This window comes from Hyperolius riggenbachi, chromosome 1 (assembly GCF_040937935.1).
Source record: "Hyperolius riggenbachi isolate aHypRig1 chromosome 1, aHypRig1.pri, whole genome shotgun sequence".
Taxonomy (NCBI): Eukaryota; Metazoa; Chordata; class Amphibia; order Anura; family Hyperoliidae; genus Hyperolius; species Hyperolius riggenbachi.
The window spans coordinates 619,179,122-619,207,028 of NC_090646.1; the positions used below are offsets into that span (position 1 = coordinate 619,179,122).

Here is a 27,907-nt window from a genome sequence, read left to right on the forward strand (position 1 = left end):
ACTGTCGTGTCTCCGTGAATGGTCGACAGAAGGTAAACGTCCCTCTTGTCCTTCCATTTCACTGCAAGAAGGTCGTCATTACACAAGGCAGCCCTCTCCCCCCGTGCAAGTCGGGTAGCAGTGAGATATTGGGGGAAGCCCCGGCGACTAGGCCGCACGGTGCCACAGCAAGGAATTCCGAGTATCTTCAAATGCTGATAGAGGGCCACACTTGTGTAGTAGTTGTCCACATAGAGATGGTACCCCTTGTGGAATAAGGGTGACACCAAGTCCCACACAATCTTGCCACTGCACCCCAGGTAGTCAGGGCATACGACCGGCTCCAATTTTGTGTCTTTGCCCTCATAGACCCTAAAGCGATATGTATAGCCTGTGGCCCTTTCACAGAGCTTATACAGCTTGACCCCATACCGGGCGCGCTTGGTTGGGATGTACTGCTTAATGCCAAGGCGCCCGGTAAAATGTACGAGGGACTCGTCTATACAGATGTTCTGTTCAGGGGTGTAAGCATCTGCAAATTTGGATGACAGGTGGTCTATGAGGGGCCGAAATTTGTGGAGCCGGTCATAGTCAGCGTGGCCTCTTTCATGACAGGTTGTATCATCATTAAAGTGCAGGAAGCGCAGGATGTCCTCAAAACGTGACCTGGACATGGCAGCAGAGTACATGGGCATGTGATGTATTGGGTGCGTAGACCAATAGGACCGCAATACATTTTTTTTAGTTAGACCCATGTTAAGGAGAAGGCCCAAAAAGATTTTAAATTCGAAAACTGTGACCTGTTTCCACCGAAAAGGCTGGGCATGGGAGCTGTTCGGATTGGCGGTGATAAATTGTGTGGCCTTACGGTTGGTCTCTGCCACGACTAAGTCGTAGAGATCCTCGGTGAAGATCAGATGAAAAGCGTCTAGGGCCGATCCTAGATGATCTGTCTCCACCTGGACTCCAGACTGGGCGGTGAAAGGGGGCACTACGGGTGCGGCGGAATTAGGGAACTTCCAATGAGGGTTTGCCAGCACCTCTGGGAGCCTAGGAGTACTACGGGCCCGTGTTTCTGGTGGCTGCGACTGGGGTCTTACTGCACGTACCACCGAACCAGTTTCAACTGCCATGCTGGTGCTCGCCACTTCACCAGGGTCTACGGCAGTACTGGTTTCAAGTCCAGGATGTGCTGCGCTGTTGGTGCATGCCTCACCATCAAAATCTGGATCAGCGCTAGCACCACTCTGCTGGCCTTGAGGTTGATCCTGCGCAACCTGTGGTCCACTGACATGGGGTCGGGAACGCCTGGCGCTAGCAGGGACCACAACCTCGTCATCAGAACTATCGGTCAGAGAGTCACTGTCCTCTACAGGTTCATATTCTGAGCCGGATTCATCGGATGAGAAGTCCCAATCACTCTCACCCGACTCGGCCATAATATTGTAGGCCTCTTGCAGGGAATACATCTTTTTTGCCATTTTGGGCTGCTAAATTTAGGGGGTATTCCTCTGAGACCACCCAGGAAAAAATGCACCTGTCTAGCAAATGGGAGTATTTGTTAAGTAAAGAGCTGCGATCGCTCAGTTTTGATTTAAAAAAAAAAAATCAAAACTGATCTTTATAGCGTCGCAGCTATTGTGTTTTTTTGCAGTGATCAGAAAACAAAAATTTCTTTCACTTGGTGGGGAGGGCTGAACGCAAGTGCGGCAGAACGATCAGGCCTGATCGGGCAAACACTGCGTTTTTAGTGGAGCCTACTCTAAGGTGACCCTAACGTACTTATATAGATCTGACTGTGATCAGTACTGATCACTTACAGATACTATATAGTACCAATGCAGATTAGCGACAGTGATGACGCTAATCAGCGACTTATAGTGATTGCGGTGTAGTGGGCTGGGCGCTAACTACCTAACAAAAGGGGCCTAGCTAACTCACTGGCCAAAAAAACAGTGCACAGGCAATAGATGTCACTCAGACCTCGATCAGAGCTGTGACAGGCGACCAGATATCAATCACAGTGCCGCTGTCAGATTCCAACAAATGTAAACAGCAATTGGAATCACAGGGAAATCACAGATGACCAAAAACCAATCACTAATCAATCAATCAGATGTCAAAAATCAGTACACAGACAATAGATGTCACTCAGATCTCACTCAGACCTCGATCAGAGCTGTGACAGGCGACCAGATATCAATCACAGTGCCACTGTCAGATGCCAACCAATGTAAACGGCAATTGAAATCTCAGGCAATCAGATGATCAAATACCAATCACTAATCAATCAATCAATCGTCAAAAATCAGTGCACAGACAATAGATGTCACTCAGACCTCGATCAGAGCTGTGACAGGCGACCAGATATCAATCACAGCGCCGCTGTCAGATGCCAACCAATGTAAACAACAATTGAAATCTCAGGCAATCACAGATGATCAAATACCAATCAATCAATCAATCAATCAGATGTCAAAAATCAGTGCACAGACAATAGATCTCACTCAGACCTCGATCAGAGCTGTGACAGGCGACCAGATATCAATCACAGTGCCGCTGTCAGATGCCAACCAATGTATACAGCAATTGAAAACACAGGGCAATCACAGATGATCAATAATCACAACGCAATCAATCAATCAATCAGAAGTCAAAAAACTGTGCACAGGCAATGATGTCACTCACATGCCACTCACATGTCACACAGACCTCGATCAGAGCTGTGACAGGCGACCAGATGACACTCAGACCTCAGTCAGACGGCTTGGCAGGGCCAGTGAGGGGGGTAGTGGGGGTGATCAGCGGCGATCGGGTGGGGGATCGAGCGGGGAAACGTGTGTGGCTTACTGAGCAGGGCTGCCGTCCTCTCTCCTGGTGGTCCGGGCGCGCTGTGACCAGGAGAGGAGGAGGCAGCCAGTATAATACACGTTGTTTACATAACAACGTGTATTATACACTTGGGATAGGGCTATTTGAAAGATCGCAGCCCGCCGGCGCTGCTAATTGGCCGGCGGGCTGATGACACAGGGGGGCTGCAAGTCATGCCGGGCGATGTGCGCGCGCATGCGCGCGCGATCGCCCGCATTTCTGTTTGACAGGACCTTCCGCCAATCGGCGTTAGGCGGTCCTGGGGCTGCCGCCGCGGCCACGTCTACTGGCGTGACGCGGGCGGCAGCTGGTTAAAACAAAACATATTAATGTGTTAGAATGGCCCAGTCAAAGTCCAGATCTAAATACAATCGAGAATCTGTGGCAAGATCTGAAAACTGCTGTTCACAAACTCTGTCCGTCTAATGTGACTGAGCTGGAGCTCTTTTGCAAAGAAGAATGGGCAAAGATTTCAGTCTCTAGATGTGCAAAGCTGGTAGAGACATACTCTAAAAGACTGGCAGCTGTAATTCCAGCAAAAGGTGGTTGTACAAAGTGTTGACTCAGGGGGCTGAATAATTACGCACACCCCACTTTGCACTTATTGATTTGTAAAAAATGTTTGGAATCATGTATGATTTTTGTTCCGCTTCTCAGTCACATGTACACCACTTTGTATTGGTCTTTCACATGGAATTCCAATAAAATTGATTCATGTTTGTGGTAGTAATGTGACAAAATGTGGAAAACTTCATGCGGTCTGAATACTTTTGCAAGCCACTGTATATAGCGGATGCTGCTACAGTGCCCGCTATATATCGAGCGCCCAAATTTCTGCTGCGGCGGAGCCCATTTAGTCCACTTACAGCATGAGCCCTTTTTTCCTGTTCGGTGAGAGGGCCCCAGGCTGAAAATTCTCTGGTGGAACCTCAGTGTCCCAGTCCAAACCTGTTACGGGTGTTAATTCATATACAGTATGTTTTTATCAATGTGGAAGTGAAACATGGAGCTTCCTTTAGTGTTAGGAATGCAACATGACGATGGTTATGAGTCATGAAAACATTGATGCACACAAGCCATTTTGCTTTGGTGGTTTATTACATGCTCAGTGGTATCTGGAAAAGTAAAAAGTTAACAATGTTTTGTCTCCTTTATTGTGTAAGTTGTGGATAGTGAGATGTCCACTGAGAATGAAGTGAAGCCTCCTTCGGTTTTATTGCTTTGGCATGATAAGATCTTCGTGTGCTTAACAGGCGACTCTCCTGCTATTGTCTCCAATACACCCCTTTCCACCGTTTTGCGGGGCTGGGTTATTGCACCGACGTGTTTGGCGCTTCTCATGGTCTACACAGGAAGAGTAGTCCTCCCAGCAGCTCCATCGTCCATCAATAGCTGAAGAAGGCTCTGCAAAGAAAGTGATACAACAGTCAAAAGAAATGGGTCTCTTAAAGCGTACCTGAACTCAGAACGTCCTCTCTGCTCTAAAAGCTACACAGCAGCACAATAACCTTCAAACTAAAAACATTTCTGTGTTACAGCTGAAACAAATCCTAAAATAAATCTGCTCTGTTTCTACTTCCTGATTCATGGAAGCAGACATATTGTTAACATCCTGTGTTTTCAACTGAGCTTATCTGCCATCTCGGCAATGGCAGTCAGGTGACACAGCAGAGAGATTAAATTATGAGGGGGAATTAGACAGGTTAAACTCTCTAAATACACACAGGGTGCATTTCTCTATATTTTTTCTTTTGTTTTGTGCAAGAGTTCAGGTCCACTTTAATCTCAGAGCAAAATACTACGGGCTTGATTCACAAAGCGGTGCTAACTGTTAGCACGCCTGTGAAAACCCCCTTAGCACGTCTAAACAAGCTTTTCGCGCATAAAACTTTACGCGCGCAAAACTTTATGCGCGTAAAACTTTACGCGCGTACTGCACAGAGCACAGGGAGCACCGCGCGAAGTGCCCATTAAAGCCTATGGGACTTAGCGCGCGTAAAACTTTACGCACGCAAAGTTAGCGCACGATCTGATTGAGAAATCCGGTGCTAACCTACTTAGCACCCTGGTTAGCGCGTCTAAAGACTTTAGACGTGCTAAGTAGGTTAGCACCGCTTTGTGAATCAAGCCCTACATGTGTAAAGGCTCACACACACATGCAACTTTTCTGCCAAGACTTGGTCTGTTGGACGATAGTTGGGCATGTGCAAACGACTAGACGAGAGCCTGATAACAGGCGATTTGCCCGATCTAACCGGCGGATCAACTCGCATGGCTGTTGGGCTAATATCGCGCAGTTGGTGGTTTGAATGACTTGTACTTGTTTTGAATGCACCCCAAATTGTGCAGTCCGCCGTTCCACTTACGTGCACAGTATGAAAATGAGTTGGATGTTCAATTGGTTGGTGCGCGAAAAATATGTGTAGTGCAATCACTTGGCCGTGCGGTCAATCATGTTGTCGGGTTGGTTGTACTCCTTTGTTGGACGTGTTTATGAGCCTTAAAAGAGCCTACACAAATCAGGATCAGAATCAGAATAATTTATTTTGCTCAAGTACAACGGGGGTTGTATCCGGAATTGTTTTTGGCTCATACAGGGTGATGGTACAAACACATGCGTCCAGTGAAAAATGGCGCCGGCAAAATAATGGTGCCCCCTTCTGCCCGATATATGTTTAAAACGATATTTATCGTTTTAAAGGTTAAAATAGTGCAGACCTTTAAAAACAAAAATTATCGTTTTAAAACTTTTTTTTTTCTCCTGCCTGAACGATATTTATCGTTTTAACCCCTGCTTTGCTGCCGTTTGGAAAATATCTGCCCGCCGGCTTTAATGTTTAATAGCAAAGCCCCCTTAAAAGCTAAAAACACCAAATTTGCAGGGAATGTTAAGAAGAAAATTGTGAACAAGAGGGAAAAAAATCTTTCAAAAAGACCTTATAGTTTTTGAGAAAATCGAATTTGAATATTCTTCTTCTGACCGTGGGAAAATTAAACGCCCGCCGACTTTAGCGGTTAATAGCAAAGCCCCTTTAAATGCCAGAAACACCAAATGTGTAGGGAATGTTAAGAAAAATAGTGGGAACACGAAGAAAAAAAAATGGTTCAAAAAGACCTTATAGTTTTTGAGAAAATCGATTTTAAATCTTCAAAGGAAATGTATCCATTTAAATCGCGTACTGACATTTCGTGGAAACTTTTTCCGCCGACTTTAGCAGTTAATAGCAAAGTCCCCTTAAATCCTAGCAACACCAAATTTGCAGGATATGTTAAAAAGATACTGGGAAACAATATTTTTTTAAAAAAATTGAAAAATGTTATTTATTTATTTTTTAAATTAAATTTTTTGGGTTATGTTCAGAGTGTGGGAAAAGTTTTGAAAAAAATGACGTGGGGTCCCCCCTCCCGAGCCTCTGTAACCCCTTGTCTCCCATGCAGGCTGGGATAGCCAGAATGCGGAGCCCCGGCCGACTGGGGCTTCGCACCCTGAGCTATACCAGCCCGCATGGTCCATGGTATGGGGGGGCTTCGGGGGGGAGGGGCGGCCAAGCCTTCCCCTCCCCCCCGGAGCCCTTGTCCAATCCATGGACAAGGGGCTCTTCCCCACCTCCGGTGCCCCAGGAGGAGGTGGGGGTGACGACTCCCTGGGGGGGGGGGTTCATGGTGGCATCTGGGAGTCCCCTTTAAGAAGGGGAACCCAGATGCCTGCCCCCCCTCCCAGGAGAAATGAGTATAGGGGTGCAGGAGTACCCCTTACCCATTTCCATAAAGGGTTAAATGAAATAAAAACACAACCACGAGAAAAGTCCTTTAATGTTCTAAATTAACCAGAAATACTTACCTGTACCTTTAAGAAAAAAATCCCACGTCAATTAGGTCCCACGACAGTATCCTCTATCTTGCGACCTTCTGTTACATGTTGATTGAAGATCTCCGCCGCCCCGACGCCACACACGCTGCCTCCGCCACCGCACTGCTCTTTGAGCAAAAAGCATCTTTAAATTTTAGCTCCAATGGTCCCCATTGGTTCCTTAACAGACCAATGGGGATCAGGAGGATCCCCATTGGTCGATAAGGAACCAATGGGGAGCCTTGGAGCCAAAATTTAAAGGTGCTTTTTGTTCTCAGCTATACTTAGTATAGCTGAGAGTTGCGTCTATGCATCTATATAGACGCATTAGCGCTAGCTGCCGCTGACCTCCCTGCCTCCCCCCACCTGTCACCCTCACCCATGCTGGCACCCATGGGTGCATTGGGTGCCAGCATGGGTGAGGGTGACAGGTGGGGGGAGGCAGGGAGGGCAGCGGCAGCTAGCGCTAATGCGTCTGTATAGACGCATAGACGCAACTCTCAGCTATACTTAGTATAGCTGAGAGCAGTGCGGCGGAGGCGGCGTGTGTGGCGTCGGGGCGGCGGAGATCTTCAATCAACATGTATCAGAAGATCGCAAGATAGAGGATACTGTCGTGGGACCTGATTGGCGTGGGATTTTTTTCTTAAAGGTACAGGTAAGTATTTCTGGTTAATTTAGAACATTAAAGGACTTTTCTCGTTGTTGCGTTTTTATTTCATTTAACCCTTTATGGAAATGGGTAAGGGGTACTCCTGCACCCCTATACTCATTTCTCCTGGGAGGGGGGTGGGCATCTGGGGGACCCCTTTTTAAAGGGGACTCCCAGATGCCACCATGAACCCCCCCCCCCCCCAGGAAATCGCGGCCTCCACCTCCACCGCCCATCGGAGGTGGAGAAGAGCCCCTTGTCCATGGATTGGACAAGGGGCTCCGGGGGGGGGGAGGGGGAGGCTTGGCCGCCCCTCCCCCCCGGAGCCCCCCCATACCATGGACCATGCTGGCTGGTATAGCTCAGGGTGCGAAGCCCCAGTCGGCCGGGGCTCCGCATTCTGGCTATCCCAGCCTGCATGGGAGACAAGGGGTTACAGAGGCTCGGGAGGGGGACCCCACGTCGTTTTTTTTTTTAAATGTATTTCCCCCACTCTGAACATTAAAAAAAAAAATTGATAGCAAATTCAAAAAAAAAAATGACGTGGGGTCCCCCCTCCCGAGCCTCTGTAACCCCTTGTCCCCCATGCAGGCTGGGATAGCCAGAATGCGGAGCCCCGGTGGACTGGGGCTTCGCACCCTGAGCTATACCAGCCCGCATGGTCCATGGTATGGGGAGGCTCCGGGGGGGAGGGGCAGCCAAGCCTCCCCCTCCCCCCCCCGGAGCCCCTTGTCCAATCCATGGAAAAGGGGCTCTTCTCCACCTCCGATGGGCGGTGGAGGTGGAGGCCGCGATTTCCTGGGGGGGGGGGGGTTTCATGGTGGCATCTGGGAGTCACTTTTAAAAAGGGGTCCCCCAGATGCCCACCCCCCCTCCCAGGAGAAATGAGTATAGGGGTGCAGGAGTACCCCTTACCCATTTCCATAAAGGGTTAAATGAAATAAAAACGCAACAACGAGAAAAGTCCTTTAATGTTCTAAATTAACCAGAAATACTTACCTGTACCTTTAAGAAAAAAAGCCCACGCCAATCAGGTCCCACGACAGTATCCTCTATCTTGCGATCTTCTGATACATGTTGATTGAAGATCTCCGCCGCCCCGACGCCACACACGCCGCCTCCGCCGCACTGCTCTCAGCTATACTAAGTATAGCTGAAAGTTGCGTCTATGCGTCTATACAGACGCATTAGCGCTAGCTGCCGCTGCCCTCCCTGCCTCCCCCCACCTGTCACCCTCACCCATGCTGGCACCCAATGCACCCATGGGTGCCAGCATGGGTGAGGGTGACAGGTGGGGGGAGGCAGGGAGGTCAGCGGCAGCTAGCGCTAATGCGTCTATATAGATGCATAGACGCAACTCTCAGCTATACTAAGTATAGCTGAGAACAAAAAGCACCTTTAAATTTTGGCTCCAAGGCTCCCCATTGGTTCCTTATCGACCAATGGGGATCCTCCTGATCCCCATTGGTCTGTTAAGGAACCAATGGGGACCATTGGAGCTAAAATTTAAAGATGCTTTTTGCTCTTAGCTATACTAAGTATAGCTAAGAGCAGTGCGGTGGCGGAGGCGGCGTGTGTGGCGTCGGGGCGGCGGAGATCTTCAATCAACATGTAACAGAAGGTTGCAAGATAGAGGATACTGTCGTGGGACCTGATTGGCGTGGGATTTTTTTCTTAAAGGTACAGGTAAGTATTTCTGGTTAATTTAGAACATTAAAGGACTTTTCTCGTGGTTGTGTTTTTATTTCATTTAACCCTTTATGGAAATGGGTAAGGAGTACTCCTGCACCCCTATACTCATTTCTCCTGGGAGGGGGGGCAGGCATCTGGGTTCCCCTTCTTAAAGGGGACTCCCAGATGCCACCATGAACCCCCCCCCAGGGAGTCGTCGCCCCCACCTCCTCCTGGGGCACCGGAGGTGGGGAAGAGCCCCTTGTCCATGGATTGGACAAGGGCTCCGGGGGGGGAGGGGAAGGCTTGGCCGCCCCTCCCCCCGAAGCCCCCCCATACCATGGACCATGCGGGCTGGTATAGCTCAGGGTGCGAAGCCCCAGTCGGCCGGGGCTCCGCATTCTGGCTATCCCAGCCTGCATGGGAGACAAGGGGTTACAGAGGCTCGGGAGGGGGGACCCCACGTCATTTTTTTCAAAACTTTTCCCACACTCTGAACATAACCCAAAAAATTTAATTTAAAAAAAAAATAAATAACATTTTTCAATTTTTTTAAAAAAATATTGTTTCCCAGTATCTTTTTAACATATCCTGCAAATTTGGTGTTGCTAGGATTTAAGGGGACTTTGCTATTAACTGCTAAAGTCGGCGGAAAAAGGTTCCACGAAATGTCAGTACGCGATTTAAATGGATACATTTCCTTTGAAGATTTAAAATCGATTTTCTCAAAAACTATAAGGTCTTTTTGAACAATTTTTTTTTCTTCGTGTTTCCACTATTTTTCTTAACATTCCCTACACATTTGGGGCCTGATTCACAAAGCGGTGCTAACAGTTTGCACCGTGGTGAAAAGCCCTTTATCACACCTAAACTTACTTTAGGCATGATAAGTTTAGGTGTGATAAGTTTAGGTGTGATAAGTTTAGGCATGATAAGTTTAAGCACCAACTGCGTTAGCACCGCAGTGCACAGCTGATCAAAAGTTTTGCGCTAGCAAAGTCTGGTGCACTTCGCATAGAGTTTAATGGCGCTGCTATGCGTGCGGGACTTTGCATGCTATCTACACTTATCTAAACTTAGCATGCCTAAACTTATCACACCTAAACTTATCACACCTAAACTTATCACACCTAAACTGGCTTTTCACCAGCGTGGTGCAATGGTTATCATGCCTAAAGTATCTAACTGGGTTAGCACCGCTTTGTGAATCGAGCCCTTGGTGTTTCTGGCATTTAAAGGGGCTTTGCTATTAACCGCTAAAGTCGGCGGGCGTTTAATTTTCCCACGGTCAGAAGAAGAATATTCAAAATCGATTTTCTCAAACACTATAAGGTCTTTTTGAAAGATTTTTTTTCCCTCTTGTTCACAATATTCTTCTTAACATTCCCTGCAAATTTGGTGTTTTTAGCTTTTAAGGGGGCTTTGCTATTAAACATTAAAGCCGGCGGGCAGATATTTTCCAAACGGCAGCAAAGCAGGGGTTAAAACGATAAATATCGTTTGGGAGCAATACAAATATAAATATAAACGATAAATATCGTTTTTAAAGCCGGCGCCATTTTTTAGCTGTCAAAAACGAAAAATAACTAGTGATAATGGTTCTCTATGGGGCGCCGTTTTTTAATTACGATAACTGGCGCCATTTTTAACGGACCCCCAAACACATACACGCGATGGTCCAACACATACAATCAGGTACAGTATAGTACATAAGTAAGCATATACATATATATACTGTATATACTGTATACTGCCGTTTACTGTATATAAACGGCACAAGACTATAGTGAAAGACGCGTGGGGAGGTCTGGAGTGCTATGTGAGGGGAGCAGCCACATCTATCTGCGGCGCTTGCTCTGCTCTGCAGCAGTTCCAGATGCCCCACAGTGTGTCCTGGAAAAGAGTAGATAGAGAAAGAGAAAGAGAGAAGGGATAGCTAAAAGAGAGAATGAGGAAAGAAAGAGAGAGAGAAACAAAGCAAGAGGAGAGAGACAGAGGCAGAGAGTCCCTCTAGGGCTGCAGATTGAAGCACCCCTTCGTACAGTCAGATAATCAGTCCGAAAACCGTCCATGTGCTCCCAGCCGACATGTGGGGATCACTACGGGTCGCAGTGGTGGAGCGGCCACGGCCCTGATTCTCAGTGGCCGTGAGGGAGCAGGACAGGGAGCAGGGTGAGTGGTGGTGCACATACCCCTCCAGGCCGCTGCAGTGGGGTGGCCCGATTGTTTCTGTGATGGCATCTCGTGGCAGCGGTGGTGTAGTGGCCCCACATGAAGAGAAGCGGTGAGGATCAGGCAGCTTCCAGGTACTCAGATCATGGCAGGGCAGCCACATGACCCTGGCGGCGTCTCTTTACCCTGGCAGTGGTGTTGTAGCTGAACCAGTGTGGGACAGGCAGTCTCCGGGTCCTCAGACCATCGCAGAGCAGCTGCATTTCCTAGGCAGTGGCTGGTTATCCCGGTAGCAGAGTTGTGGCTGCACCACGTGGGATCCTGCGGGTCTCTGTTCCTACCATTGTGGCAGTCTAAAGGCGATGTGGTAGCAAGCGGCAATGGAGATGGTTCCCCTTGTGCGGTGGTGAGAGGGGCTGGTTTGCGGCAAGAGTCGTGCAGTGATCGTGGTGCAGTGAACTCAAGGGCCCAAACAGCTAATCAGCTTGCAACCCGCAGCCAGTATCTGAAACCGGGTGCCCTAGACCAGCACAGGTCTTCGCTTGCCTTCTCCTGTGTCCCCGCATCCTTCCCTGTAGATTAGGCGGGATTAGGGAGAGAAAGGAGATAGAAAAGAAAAGAAGAGGCCCGGAGCCCTGTGGCCGTGGCTGCCAGTGCGGCGCCATCGTGAGTGAATGTAAAACAAGATAAGTTTAAGCCAAAACATACAAAATCAGGGTTGGATTTCACTAAGCTGGAGAACGTGATCCATAAATGCTGCTGTAGCAAAAGGTGTGGTTTTTAGCTTCTGAAAGATTGTGGAATACCAAGAACTTTATTTCAAATGAATCTTCAAGAGCCAAACATGCTAATTCAATAGCATTTCAGTGATACTCCCTACGGTCTGAGTGGACCCAACTGGCGGTTGAAAGTTTGTCTTCTTATAGCTGAAAAATGTTTTTTCATCAATGGCAATTTAAACCCAAAACAAAATACCACCCAGGGCAGTTCCCCAGGCACAACATCCTGTGAGGCACATTGCATCCAGATCGGATATCCGAATCCGAACTTTTAGATATCTTTTTTTAGGGTAAATGAGGCATGTAGCATCATTATTTTTTAAAGGGGAACACTAATTGATGATGTGGGGACTTAAAATCCCCCCCCCCCCCAAAAAAAATGGCTGCAAATTAACATTAGGCCTAGGTTTCAGACAGCGGTAGTGCAGCCCACATTGTGTCCAAAGTCCAACCGCACAGCTGGGACATGACAGTTTTCAGCCAAGACACCTCCGAAAAATTATGCAGCAATTCTGTTTTGGGTTGAATATAGGTGGTATCAGTGGCCTGTGGCACCCTGGCCTGGTGGTGGGAGCTGCACAGGCAGCAGGAGCAGGGCAATGCAGCAGCAGCAGTTGTAACGTGTGCCAGGAGCATGCCGGACGTGGCACGTGGCAATTGGCACTTAGCACGTGGCACTTGGCACGTGTCACTTGGCACGTGCCATGTGACACGTGCCAAGTGCCGAGTGACAGTCAGACAGCACAGGAGAAGACACTAGTGCACACTAACTGTCACACTGGCACTGCTCACAGCACAGCAGTTCTGTAGAAAGCTAACACAATAGCAGTGGTGCTCAGCAGAGCTCGAATATTCGAGTAGCTCGAATATTCGAGCTCTTTTTCAGCTATTCGAGCTCGGTATTCGAGCTCCGAATAGCTGCAGCTATTCGAATGGGCTATCCGAGTACACTCGAATAGCCCATTCACTATTCGAGCAATTCGAGCAACCCGGCGCTATTCGAGCTCGGTACCGAGCTCGAATAGCGTCATAGCCCAGATTGATGTCCTTAGAGCCAATCAGAGGGCTCCCAGGCCCTCTGACGGCAGCCAATCACAGAGGGGGACCCTGGCCAGCCCCTACCCTATAAATAGCGGCCGCCATGTTCCGTTTCTCCATGCTTGCCTGAGACTTGTACAGAGAGAGAGTTGCTCCTTTGTGCTTTGGCTTAGCAAGTGCTCTATTGTGATCATTTACCTAGCGTTTTTGCTCACCTACACCTGCCATATACACCTATATTGTTGTTAGTTAGATAGACATTGTATTTTAGTTAGTAGCTTGTGTGTTACATTAGAGACAGGCAGCTGCTGCAAGCTTACAGGTTTAGGCCTCAGGGGGGCCTTGCCTCTGTGGGCAGCTGTCCTCTGTTTATTTCTCTCATCTATACCAGTATTTCTGCTGTCCTTTACTAATAGTATTGTAGTTATACTGTACTAGGAGTAGGACACTCACTGACTGTCACTGTTTATAGGCTACTAGCTAGCTCCTGCGTGTGTGCACTCACTCACTGTCTGTGTGTACACACACTCTATTTCCTTCTGATTACTGATAGATTATTGTTAGTTAGTTGTACTTACTTACTACTTACTCTTACTGTACCCGTAGGGACACTCACTGTCACTGTTCATATAGGCTACTAGCTCCTGCGTGTGCGCACTGCACTCACTGTCTGAGTGTACACACACAACACACACTCTATTTCCTTCTGATCGCTGATTGATTATCGTAATTAGTTAGTTCTACTTACTGTTACTACTTACTCTTACTGTACTAGGAGTCTAGGACACTCAGTCACTGTCCATAGGCTACTAGCTCCTGCGTGCGTGCACTCACTGTCTGAGTGTACACACACCCACACTCCATTTCCTTCTGATCGCTGATTGATTATTGCAATTAGTTAGTTCTACTTAGTGTTACTACTTACTCTTACTGTACTAGGAGTCTAGGACACTCAGTCACTGTGTTCATAGGCTACTAGCTCCTGCGTGAGTGCACTCACTGTCTGAGTGTACACACACCCACACTCCATTTCCTTCTGATCGCTGATTGATTATTGTAATTAGTTAGTTCTACTTACTGTTACTACTTACTCTTACTGTACTAGGAGTCTAGGACACTCAGTCACTGTCCATAGGCTACTAGCTCCTGCGTGCGGTCACTCACTGTCTGAGTGTACACACACCACCCACACTCTATTTCCTTCTGATCGCTGATTGATTATTGTAATTAGTTAGTTCTACTTACTGTTACTACTTACTCTTACTGTACTAGGAGTCTAGGACACTCAGTCACTGTGTTCATAGGCTACTAGCTCCTGCGTGCGTGCACTCACTGTCTGAGTGTACACACACCCACACTCCATTTCCTTCTGATCGCTGATTGATTATTGTAATTAGTTAGTTCTACTTACTGTTACTACTTACTCTTACTGTACTAGGAGTCTAGGACACTCAGTCACTGTGTTCATAGGCTACTAGCTCCTGCGTGCGTGCACTCACTGTCTGAGTGTACACACACCCACACTCCATTTCCTTCTGATCGCTGATTGATTATTGTAATTAGTTAGTTCTACTTACTGTTACTACTTACTCTTACTGTACTAGGAGTCTAGGACACTCAGTCACTGTGTTCATAGGCTACTAGCTCCTGCGTGCGTGCACTCACTGTCTGAGTGTACACACACCCACACTCCATTTCCTTCTGATCGCTGATTGATTATTGTAATTAGTTAGTTCTACTTACTGTTACTACTTACTCTTACTGTACTAGGAGTCTAGGACACTCAGTCACTGTGTTCATAGGCTACTAGCTCCTGCGTGCGTGCACTCACTGTCTGAGTGTACACACACCACCCACACTCTATTTCCTTCTGATCGCTGATTGATTATTGTAATTAGTTAGTTCTACTTACTGTTACTACTTACTCTTACTGTACTAGGAGTCTAGGACACTCAGTCACTGTGTTCATAGGCTACTAGCTCCTGCGTGCGTGCACTCACTGTCTGAGTGTACACACACCCACACTCCATTTCCTTCTGATCGCTGATTGATTATTGTAATTAGTTAGTTCTACTTACTGTTACTACTTACTCTTACTGTACTAGGAGTCTAGGACACTCAGTCCACTGTGTTCATAGGCTACTAGCTCCTGCGTGCGTGCACTCACTGTCTGAGTGTACACACACCCACACTCCATTTCCTTCTGATCGCTGATTGATTATTGTAATTAGTTAGTTCTACTTACTGTTACTACTTACTCTTACTGTACTAGGAGTCTAGGACACTCAGTCACTGTGTTCATAGGCTACTAGCTCCTGCGTCCGTGCACTCACTGTCTGAGTGTACACACACCCACACTCCATTTCCTTCTGATCGCTGATTGATTATTGTAATTAGTTAGTTCTACTTACTGTTACTACTTACTCTTACTGTACTAGGAGTCTAGGACACTCAGTCACTGTGTTCATAGGCTACTAGCTCCTGCGTGCGTGCACTCACTGTCTGAGTGTACACACACTAAATTTACTTGTGATTACTACTGATTATTGTAACTGCTAGTTGTACTTCCTGACTGTTACTACTTACTTACTGTACTAGGGGACACTCACTCAGTCACCTCACCAACCAACCCACTCCATTAAAGTACCCCACTTTTCACCCGCCCTTTTACAAAACTTTTGTCTATACGCCCAAAACATTTAAGATGTCTGGAAGTGGCAGCCAGCGCGGTTTGGGCAAGGGGAAGGGCAGCAAGGGAATCAGGAGGAGAGGGAGCAGCATTGTGGCAAGCCGCGGCCGCGGGCGCGCCACCATGCACAGTTCCGCAGCAGCAGCAGCAGCGTCAGTGGCTAACATTCCTCCCATAGCCACTGGCCGTGGACGCCTTGGGCGCCGCCCAGCAGGAGCATCTGCAACTCACGCTGCAGAGACACAGCAGCAGCAGCGTGTAGCACCTGCTCCCATTTTCCTCCAGCCGGGTCGGAAACGTCCCATTGAGGAAAAGGATGCAGACACTGTGGTGCAACTCATGACGGAGGATGAGCAGCCCGCCATCAGCTCTGCATCCGAGGCCTCCACCCTCACCACCACCACCACCCCTGTTCGCAGCAGCCGCCCAGCAGGGTCTGGGGAGGAGGCCAGTTCACCGTCACTCGCCGACCTGTCATTCAGCAGTCTTTTGACCCCAGGCATCATGAGTAAATTGTCTGCTGTTGTTGGCGATCTTGAGGAGGAGATGCTGATGGGCACTTTGGGGGATGAGGGATTGGACAGCAAGACTGTGGCGACAGTCAAGCAGCCCATCCATGCATCAGGAGAGGAGTTTGGGGGGTCCTCATCCCAGCAGGACATGTTTCAGGAGGGGGAGGATGATGATGACCCGGTGACAGACAGAGACTGGGTGCCACCACCTCCAGGGGATGTCGTCCTCAGCAGCTCTGAGGAGGAGGAGGAGGATGCGCTTGTGGGCCTTGCAAGGAGGCGCATCATTGCAAGCATTGGCAGCGTCCCACAGCCTGCTGGTGTCTCAGGCTCAGCAGCAGCAGCATCAGCCAGTACCACCCCCAGCCGCACCCAAGCCCCCCCCCCAACCACCACAGGGAGACAGGCAGCAGCGCTTCCATGCCGTAGGGGGAAGTTTCTGTCACCAATCTGGCGGTTTTTCACCATGCCCACTGTGTACAGCAAGTACGCCACTTGCAACCACTGTCAGCGGAAGTTGAGCAGAGGTGCAGACCCCTTAAAGTTCAGCACCAGCTCGCTCATCAACCACCTTGCGGCTAAACATTTCCACCAGCATGAGGAGTTCCAGAGGCTGAAGGCATCTGCTGCTGGCAGTGGCACCACACCCATCACTGCACAGCCTTCAGCAGCAGCAGCAGCAACAGCAGCCACCCGCCCTCCTGCTCCTCCAGCAGCACCAGCAGGAGTGCGGAAACGCACTGCTCCTCCCCCCTCTGCAACTCCTGCCGCCGACACTGAGGCCTGTTCTGGCAGCCAGTCCTCAGTGGCCTCCTCTGCTGTGTCTGCTGATTCCCGTGTCAGCAAAAGGCCACGCCAGAGCCTTTTGAGCGAGTCCTTCCAGGGGGTGGTTAGGGCTCTGCCTCCCAGCAGCCGTCGCGTGCGGCAGCTGAACGGCTTGCTGGCACGGGCCATGTGCTCCCAACTCCTGCCGTACACGCTCGTGCAGGAGGGGAGCGACATTCGTGCGCTGCTTGCTTGCGCAGCCCCAGACTGGCAGCTCCCCAGCAGACACTTCTTTGCCCGCAAGGCCATTCCTGCACTGCACCGCTTTGTGATGGCCAATGTGGAGCGAGGGCTGGCGCACGCGGTTGGTGAAAGGGTCCACGTCACCATGGACTCCTGGAGCAGCCGCTTCGGGACAGCTTGGTGGAAGGGGGTGAGGATGGGAGAGCAGCAGCGGCCACAGCAGCAGCAGCAACACAGTGGCTGGTGCCACCCCGCAGGCTCAGGGGAACTGCAGCAGGTTCCTCCGATCCTCTGCCATCCTCCGGCACACCTGGCCAAACCCCCCGCCTCAGCAGCAGCGTGAAGGCCCGCCACTGCCAAGCGCTGCTGCACTTGGTCAGCCTTGGGAAGACCAAGCTGACGGCAACCCATGTGTTGGCCAAACTCCAGGAGCAGGAGAGGATTTGGCTGACCCCCAGAGGCCTCAGAGTCGGAGAGGTGGTGGCCGACAATGGGGCCAATCTGGTTGCCGCAATAGACAGGGGAAACCTGACCCACATCCCCTGTCTTGCCCACGTGCTGAACCTGGTGGTGCAGAAGTTCCTGCGCACCTACCAGGGGATGGGCGAACTGCTGGAAACGGCAAGGAATGTTGTGCGTCACTTCCGGCGCTCGGCTGCAGCCTGTGCGAGCCTGGAAGACGTGCAAAAGGAGCTGGATCTGCCACGCCATCGGCTGATCCTTGACGTTCCGACTCGCTGGAACTCCACCCTGGCGATGTTGGAGCGTCTGGTTGAACAGAGGCGCGCTGTCAAACAGTACCTTGCCCTGGCCACTGTTTCCGCAGCTCAGAGAAGGGACAAGACCAGCAACATCCCGTCCATCGTCCCCGATGATGACTGGAGGCACATGCAGCAGGTGTGCTTAGTGCTGGCTCCCTTCCTGCAGGCCACAAACATGGTGAGCAGGGACCATGCTATGGTCTGCGAGTGGGTGCCCCTGGTTTCTCTGCTGAACAGGGCCCTCGATGCTTTGCTGGAACAGGGAGCGGCAGCCTTGGACCAGCAGGAGCGGCAACCAGCTGCGCAGTCCACCTCTGAGGGGGAGGAGGAGGAGGACTTGGTGGAGGTCCCTGACCTGGCAGCTGATGAGGGGGATCAGCACAGCGCAGCTGAGTTGGTGCGGGGGTGGAGAGAGGATGAGGCGGCAGAGGAGGAGGATGAGGACAGCACTGACGTCGATGTGCCAGCAGACGTGGCCCGCCTCTTCCCAATGGCAGCGCACATGCTGACGTGCCTGCGCAGGGACCCCAGGGTGATCCAGATGAAGCAGAGGGAGGACATCTGGATCAGCATGATGTTGGACCCACGCCTCAAGGGGAAGTTGAGCCAGTTCCTGCCGCCTGCAGGAGGAGACCCAGCGCAACAAATAAGGAGCTTGCAGCAGGCCCTTGTTGAGCGCTTGGAGGAAGCCTTCCCCCAGCCTTCCACCCCCACTGTCCAGCAGCCAGCACAGAGGCAGCAGCAGGTGCCTGCATCCAGCAGCAGCAAGCGCCCCACAGACCTGCTGTCTCTCAGCCACGAGCTCTACAGGACTGTAGAGGCTCCGGCAGCAGTGACTAGAGAGGAGATGCATGCAGCAGCATCCTCCTCCGGTCACAGCCAGCGCCTGACCCGCATGGTGGCTGACTACATGGGGTCGTACAGCGGGCTTGACAGCGATGCCCCTGTTGATCCCATGGAGTATTGGGTCAAGCGCATGGAGATCTGGAGCGAGCTGGCGCAGTACGCCCTGGAAGTGCTGTCCTGCCCCCCTTCCAGCGTGCTGTCCGAGCGCTGCTTCAGTGCAGCTGGTGGCGTGGTCACCGAGAAACGCTCACGTCTGTCTCACAAGTCTGTGGACAGACTGACGTTTCTCAAGATGAACCAGGCGTGGGTGGAAGGCGAGTTCCTGGCCCCTGTTGTCGGCGAGAGGGGGACATGAACTGGCTGCCGGAACCATCGTTAATGTGCCTTACCACCCTTTACCACCTCCTGGCTCCTGCTCACTAAGCCAGCCTGGTTCACTTTGACTATTACGTCACCTGCAGCCACACATTTTACACCTACAGTGGGCTGCTGTGTACTGCCCTTCTGCTGTCTGTCTGTGTTTCCCACTGCCAGGGTACACAGATGATTTACCTTCTGCTGCCACTCTGCCACCAGCTATTACGTCAAACAATAGCTATATTGGTTGCAAAACCAAAAACCAAAAAACCATAAAAAAAAAAAAGGTTTAATTTTTCTGAGGTGCCCGGGTTGAAAACTGTGTTGTCCCAGTTGTGTATTGGACACAATGTGGGCTGCACGACCGCTGTCTGGGACCTCCTGTTGTGTTTATTTACAGCCCTGGTATCACCGCTAGGTACCAGGGCTATTATGTCACGCTGCCTACCTGCTGCCACACTCACACTGCTCCTCCATACCTCCTCCTGCTGCTGCTGCTGCTGTCTGTCTGTGTTTCCCACTGCCAGGGTACACAGATGATTTACCTTCTGCTGCCACTCTGCCACCAGCTATTACGTCAAACAATAGCTGCTCGCCTACTCCTCCATTCCTCCTCCTGCTGCTGCTGTCTGTCTGTGTTTCCCACTGCCAGGGTACACAGATGATTTACCTTCTGCTGCCACTCTGCCACCAGCTATTACGTCAAACAATAGCTATATTGGTTGCAAAACCAAAAACCAAAAAACCATAAAAAAAAAAAAAGGTTTAATTTTTCTGAGGTGCCCGGGTTGAAAACTGTGTTGTCCCAGTTGTGTATTGGACACAATGTGGGCTGCACGACCGCTGTCTGGGACCTCCTGTTGTGTTTATTTACAGCCCTGGTATCACCGCTAGGTACCAGGGCTATTATGTCACGCTGCCTACCTGCTGCCACACTCACACTGCTCCTCCATACCTCCTCCTGCTGCTGCTGCTGCTGTCTGTCTGTGTTTCCCACTGCCAGGGTACACAGATGATTTACCTTCTGCTGCCACTCTGCCACCAGCTATTACGTCAAACAATAGCTGCTCGCCTACTCCTCCATTCCTCCTCCTGCTGCTGCTGTCTGTCTGTGTTTCCCACTGCCAGGGTACACAGATGATTTACCTTCTGCTGCCACTCTGCCACCAGCTATTACGTCAAACAATAGCTATATTGGTTGCAAAACCAAAAACCAAAAAACCATAAAAAAAAAAAAAGGTTTAATTTTTCTGAGGTGCCCGGGTTGAAAACTGTGTTGTCCCAGTTGTGTATTGGACACAATGTGGGCTGCACGACCGCTGTCTGGGACCTCCTGTTGTGTTTATTTACAGCCCTGGTATCACCGCTAGGTACCATGGCTATTATGTCACGCTGCCTACCTGCTGCCACACTCACACTGCTCCTCCATACCTCCTCCTGCTGCTGCTGCTGCTGTCTGTCTGTGTTTCCCACTGCCAGGGTACACAGATGATTTACCTTCTGCTGCCACTCTGCCACCAGCTATTACGTCAAACAATAGCTATATTGGTTGCAAAACCAAAAACCAAAAAACCATAAAAAAAAAAAAAGGTTTAATTTTTCTGAGGTGCCCGGGTTGAAAACTGTGTTGTCCCAGTTGTGTATTGGACACAATGTGGGCTGCACGACCGCTGTCTGGGACCTCCTGTTGTGTTTATTTACAGCCCTGGTATCACCGCTAGGTACCAGGGCTATTATGTCACGGCGAGCTGCCTGCCTCATTGACTGCCTGCTGCCACACACTCATCCTCCTCCTCCTGCTGCTGAATTTACCTCCTGCTGTCTTTGTGTTTCCACTGCCAGGGAGCACATACAATGGCGCTTCCAACATGCGTGCGCCCACCAGCTATTTGTTACGCTCAAAAATAGCTGCATTTCTTTAAAAAAAAAATTGAAAAGAGAAATACGTGAAGAAGAAGAAGACGATATTAAAAAGGAAGGAGAAGATGAAGATGAAGAAGAAGAAGAAGATGAAGAAGAAGATGAAGAAGATGATGAAGAAGAAGATGAAAAAGAAGAAGAAGATGAAGAAGATGAAGAAGAAGAAGATGAAGAAGAAGAAGAAGATGAAGAAGAAGAAGAAGAAGATGATGAAGAAGATGAAGAAGAAGAAGAAGAAGAAGAAGAAGAAGAAGAAGAAGAAGAAGAAGAAGAAGAAGAAGAAGAAGAAGAAGAAGAAGATGATGATGAAGAAGAAGAAGAAGAAGAAGAAGAAGAAGAAGAAGAAGAAGAAGAAGAAGAAGAAGAAGAAGAAGAAGAAGAAGAAGAAGAAGAAGAAGAAGAAGAAGAAGAAGAAGAAGAAGAAGAAGAAGAAGAAGAAGAAGAAGAAGAAGAAGAAGAAGAAGAAGAAGAAGAAGAAGATGAAGATGAAGATGAAGATGAAGATGAAGATGAAGATGAAGATGAAGAAGAAGAAGAAGAAGATATAGAAGAAGAAGAAGAAGATATAGAAGAAGAAGATCGAGAAGAAGAAGAAGAAAGATAAAGAAGAAGAAGAACAAGTATATACAGTAACACTACTGAACAAAATTAAGGACACAACTTCTCTTTCCACATTTTTTTTTAAAGGAACATCCCCACATAATCACTTGCTGTTGTTACTTGGAAAAAAAGAGGTTTCTTGCATCATTCACCCTCAAAACAAGTGTTGGAAGCTATTTAAGGCCAATTCGAATAGTCAGCTCGAATAGTTAGCTCGAATACCGACTCGAATAGTGAGCTCGAAGTCCGAGGTCGAATCGAATAGTAAAAATTATTCGACTCGAATATTCGACTGACCTCGAATAATTTACTATTCGAATTCGACCAAACTCGAATTTTAAAAAGGGGTATTTGAGCATCACTACACAATAGTACTACTACTCTAACAACTACTAGCACTGACTGCAGTACTACAGTACTAACTACACAATAACACAGTAATCCTATCCCCTAATCCCTAACCTATACCTAAGGCTAATAGCTGGCCAGTAGGCAGCAGCTGGCCTGGTCTGTGCACAGCACACACACAGACACATAGCAGTTGCCTGCAGCACACACTCTGACTGTCACACAAATGACATCAAGCTAATTAATGATTTAACAATAGTGTAGTGATAGTAGTGAAGGGGTTAATTACTGAACAGCTTTAGGTTTATAACTGTGTACAGCCCTTGCTAGGCCACCAGCACTGGAGCATGTGTCTCAGTGAGCATTCAGCAAGCTAAGACGATATGTCTCATCATGGCAGCCCTCCTTATTATACAGTGGGCCTGGCCAGTGTTCCTTTCTGTGATTGGGTGCCAGGGTTTAGGCTGGGAGCCCTCTGATTGGCTCAATGAGGTCAAGTGGGACTGGCCAGGGTTCCCCTCTGTGATTGGTTGCTAGGGCTTCTGCTGGGAGCCCTCTGATTGGCTCCAGGACGTAATCTCCTTAGTTACAGTATTTCGGATCCGGATATCCACAATATCCATGGATATCCGCGTTAGCTATCGGGATTGGGGCCCAGGTATCCGGAATCCGGATGGATGACCTGTGCCCAGAAACACTTGGTCATGATGCCTTTAATAAATATCTGGATATGTACATGAAAGCACAGCAGAGACTGTAACGAAGATGAGGATTTCCTTTGGTAATATACGATACATTTAACATGAATTTAACATGAATAAAGTAAACATGTCTTTGAATTATCAGTCAAATCGGACGCATGAAGCTCCTCTCCAGTAGAAACCAGTGACTTTTCTTTCCTCCGGCAGAAAGAGGAAGTGCGAGGTGCGGTAGTGAGTGGTAGAACGTGTCCCATAGGACGCGTATTACAGTGGTGACACACATAGGATCCCCGGACTTCTGAGTAAGTTAATCCCTCCCAATCCTCTGGGCACAGGTGCATTAATTAACCTTCATTAGCACTCCAAATTTAAATATTTCCATACTCGAATGCCCATCCCTGGCAGGAAGACTGAAGTGAGAAGGACTGGAGGGGGAGTAAGCTGGAGGCTACAATTTTCCCATAAGGCATTGCTGTGCCACGTCACTCCTTCCTACAGGGGGCGGGTATTTTTTACCTTATGGACAAGAGGAATTAAATTTCAGCGCTCCTCCCTTTTATTCCCCAATAACCTTATCAGTACTTGTCACAACTAAAAGATCTATACCTTGTTTTTTACTCCACCAATTAGGCTTTCTTTGGGTGGTACATTATGCTAAGAATGATTTTATTCTAAATGCATTATAATGGGAGTAATAAGAAAAAAATGGGGGAAAAAATCATTATTTCTCAGTTTTCAGCCATTATAGTTTTCAAATAATTCCTGCTACCATAATTAAAATCCACACATTTTATTTGGCCATTTGTCCCAGCTATTGCAACTTTAAAATTATATCCCTAGTATAATGCATGGTGACAATATTTTAATTGGAAATAAAGGTGCATTTTTAAGTTTTAGATCCATCACTAATTTTTAGCTCATTATTTAATACTAATATGTCATCTTGACTTTGAAATTATTATGTTGTTTTATTCCCTAAAGGAGTAGGTGTAATTTTACTATTTGGTTACAAGATGTCCCCACTGAGCAAAATCATATTAGCGTACAGAGTACGCTACTTAGGAAACAATGTATTGCTACATTGTAACTAGGGAAGTGACTGTTCACTGTTCTATTTGGCTTAGTGAGGAGGACTCTGTGATATGCATCTAACAGACTGGCAGCTTGTGGTAATCACTGATGGACTGCCGCTGTGCATGTGCTGCAGTTGTGGCTTGTGGTAATCACTGATGGGCTGCTGCTGTGCATGTGCTGCAGTTGTGGCTCGTGGTATTCACTGATGGACTGCTGCTGTGCATGTGCTGCAATTGTGGCTTGTAGTAATCAATGATGGGCTGCTGCTGTGCATATGCTGCAGTTATGACTTGTGGTAATCACTGATGGACTGCCGCTGTGTATATGCAGCAGTTGTGGGCTTGTGGCAATCACTGATGGACTGTCGCTGTGCATGTGCTGCAGTTGTGGCGTGTGGTAATCACTGATGGACTGCCGCTGTGCATGTGCTGCAGTTGTGGCTTGTGGTAATCACTATTAGGCTGCTGCTGTGCATGTGCTGCAGTTGTGGCTTGTGGCAATCACTGATGGACTGTCGCTGTGCATGTGCTGCAGTTGTGGCATGTGGTAATCACTGATGGACTGCTGCTGTGCATGTGCTGCAGTTGTGGCTTGTGGTAATCACTGATGGACTGCTGCTGTGCATGTGCTGCAGTTGTGGCTTGTGGTAATCACTGATGGACTGCTGCTGTGCATGTGCTGCAGTTGTGGCTTGTGGTAATCACTGATGGGCTGCTGCTGTGCATGTGCTGCAGTTGTGGCTTGTGGTAATCACTGATGGACTGTTGCTGTGCATGTGCTGCAGTTGTGGCTTGTGGTAATCACTGATGGACTGCCGCTGTGCATGTGCTGCAGTTGTGGCTTGTGGTAATCACTGATGGACTGCCGCTGTGCATGTGCTGCAGTTGTGGCTTGTGGTAATCACTGATGGACTGCCGCTGTGCATATGCAGCAGTTGTGGCTTGTGGTAATCACTGATGGACTGCCGCTGTGCATGTGTTGCAGTTGTGGCTTGTAGTAATCAATGATGGGCTGCTGCTGTGCATATGCTGCAGTTATGACTTGTGGTAATCACTGATGGACTGCCGCTGTGTATATGCAGCAGTTGTGGGCTTGTGGCAATCACTGATGGACTGCCGCTGTGCATGTGCTGCAGTTGTGGCGTGTGGTAATCACTGATGGACTGCTGCTGTGCATGTGCTGCAGTTGTGGCTTGTGGTAATCACTGATGGACTGCTGCTGTGCATGTGCTGCAGTTGTGGCTTGTGGTAATCACTGATGGGCTGCTGCTGTGCATGTGCTGCAGTTGTGGCTTGTGGTAATCACTGATGGACTGTTGCTGTGCATGTGCTGCAGTTGTGGCTTGTGGTAATCACTGATGGACTGCCACTGTGCATGTGCTGCAGTTGTGGCTTGTGGTAATCACTGATGGACTGCCGCTGTGCATGTGCTGCAGTTGTGGCTTGTGGTAATCACTGATGGACTGCCGCTGTGCATATGCAGCAGTTGTGGCTTGTGGTAATCACTGATGGACTGCCGCTGTGCATGCGTTGCAGTTGTGGCTTGTGGTAATCACTGATAGACTGCTGCTGTGCCTGTGCTGCAGTTGTGGTTTGTGGTAATCACTGATGGGCTGTCGCTGTGCATGTGCTGCAGTGTGGCTTGTGGTAATCACTGATGGACTGCCGCTGTGCATGTGCTGCAGTTGTGGCTTGTGGTAATCACTGATGGACTGCCGCTGTGCATGTGCTGCAGTTGTGGCTTGTGGTAATCACTGATGGACTTCCGCTGTGCATGTGTTGCAGTTGTGGCTTGTGGTAATCACTGAAGGACTGTGGCTGTGCCTGTGCTGCAGTTGTGGTTTGTGGTAATCACTGATGGGCTGTCGCTGTGCATGTGTTACAGTTGTGGCTTGTGGTAATCACTGATGCACTTCCGCTGTGCATGTGTTGCGGTTGTGGCTTGTGGTAATCACTGATGGACTGCCGCTGTGCATGTGCTGCAGTTGTGGCTTGTGGATCACTGATGGGCTGCTGCTGTGCGTGTGCTGCAGTTGTGGCTTGTGGTAATCACTGATGGACTGCCGCTGTGCATGTGTTACAGTTGTGGCTTGTGGTAATCACTGATGCACTTCCGCTGTGCATGTGTTGCGGTTGTGGCTTGTGGTAATCACTGATGGACTGCTGCTGTGCATGTGCTGCAGTTGTGGTAATCACTGATGGACTGCCGCTGTGCATGTGTTGCAGTTTTGGCTTGTGGTAATCACTGATGGACTGCTGCTGTGCATGTGCTGTGGTTGTGGCTTGTGGTAATCACTGATGGACTGCTGCTGTGCATGTGCTGCAGTTGTGGCTTGTGGTAATCACTGATGGACTGCCGCTGTGCATGTGCTGCAGTTGTGGCTTGTGGTAATCACTGATGGACTGCTGCTGTGCATGTGCTGCAGTTATGGCTTGTGGTAATCACTGATGGACTGCTACTGTGCATGTGCTGCAGTTGTGGCTTGTGGTAATCACTGATAGACTGCTGCTGTGCATGTGCTGCAGTTGTGGCTTGTGGTAATCACTGATGGACTGCTGCTGTGCATGTGCTGCAGTCGTGGCTTGTGGTAATCACTGATGGAGTGCTACTGTGCATGTGCTGCAGTCGTGGCTTGTGGTAATCACTGATGGACTGCCACTGTGCATGTGCTGCAGCTGGGGCTTGTGGTAATCACTGATGGACTGCTGCTGTGCATGTGCTGCAGTTGTGGCTTGTGGTAATCACTGATGGACTGCTGCTGTGCATGCGCTGCAGTTGTGGCTTGTGGTAATCACTGATAGACTGCTGCTGTGCATTGCTGCAGTTGGGGCTTGTGGTAATCACTGATGGACTGCTGCTGTGTATGCGCTGCAGTTGTGGCTTGTGGTAGTCACTGATGGACTGCTGCTGAGCATTGCTGCAGTTGGGGCTTGTGGTAATCACTGATGGACTGCTGCTGTGCATGTGCTGCAGCTGTGGATTGTGGTAATCATTGATGGACTGCCGCTGTGCATGTGCTGCAGTTGTGGCTTGTGGTAATCACTGATGGACTGCCGCTGTGCATGTGCTGCAGTTGTGGCTTGTGGTAATCACTGATGGACTGCCACTGTGCCTGTGCTGCTGTTGTGGCTTGTGGTCACTGATGGACTGCCGCTGTGCATGTGCTACAGTTGTGGTAATCACTGATGGACTGCCGCTGTGCATGTGTTGCAGTTTTGGCTTGTGGTAATCACTGATGGACTGCTGCTGTGCATGTGCTGCAGTTGTGGCTTGTGGTAATCACTGATGGACTGCTGCTGTGCATGTGCTGCAGTTATGGCTTGTGGTAATCACTGATGGACTGCTGCTGTGCATGTGCTGCAGTCGTGGCTTGTGGTAATCACTGATGGACTGCTGCTGTGCATGTGCTGCAGTCGTGGCTTGTGGTAATCACTGATGGACTGCCACTGTGCATGTGCTGCAGCTGGGGCTTGTGGTAATCACTGATGGACTGCTGCTGTGCATGTGCTGCAGTTGTGGCTTGTGGTAATCACTGATGGACTGCTGCTGTGCATGCGCTGCAGTTGTGGCTTGTGGTAATCACTGATGGGCTGCGGCTGTGCATGTGCTGCAGTTATGGCTTGTGGTAATCACTGATGGACTGCCGCTGTGCCTGTGCTGCTGTTGTGGCTTGTGGTAATCACTGATGGACTGCCGCTGTGCATGTGCTACAGTTGTGGTAATCACTGATGGGCTGCCGCTGTGCATGTGCTGCAGTTGTAGCTTGTGGTAATCACTGATGGACTGCCGCTGTGCATGTGCCGCAGTTGTGGCTTGTGGTAATCACTGATGGACTGCTGCTGTGCATGTGCTGCAGTTGTGGCTTGTGGTAATCACTGATGGACTGCTGCTGTGCATGTGCTGCAGTTGTGGCTTGTGGTAATCACTGATGGACTGCTGCTGTGCATGTGCTGCAGTTATGGCTTGTGGTAATCACTGATGGACTGCTGCTGTGCATGTGCTGCAGTCGTGGCTTGTGGTAATCACTGATGGACTGCTGCTGTGCATGTGCTGCAGTCGTGGCTTGTGGTAATCACTGA

The 27,907-nt window shown here is 49.2% G+C and overlaps 1 protein-coding gene across 3 annotated transcripts in view; it reads right to left on the bottom strand.

Moving 5' to 3' along the window:
• Positions 1 to 3,929: 3,929 nt before the first annotated feature.
• LOC137528965 (complement component C9-like) overlaps positions 3,930 to 27,907 on the bottom strand; it is a 209,585-nt gene continuing 185,607 nt past the window's right edge. For all 3 annotated transcript variants that reach the window (XM_068250811.1, XM_068250793.1, XM_068250801.1), the window contains exon 11: positions 3,930 to 4,254. In XM_068250811.1, coding sequence (XP_068106912.1) covers positions 4,097 to 4,254 — 158 coding nt within the window. In that variant the 3' untranslated portion in view covers positions 3,930 to 4,096. The remainder of the gene's footprint in view (positions 4,255 to 27,907) is intronic.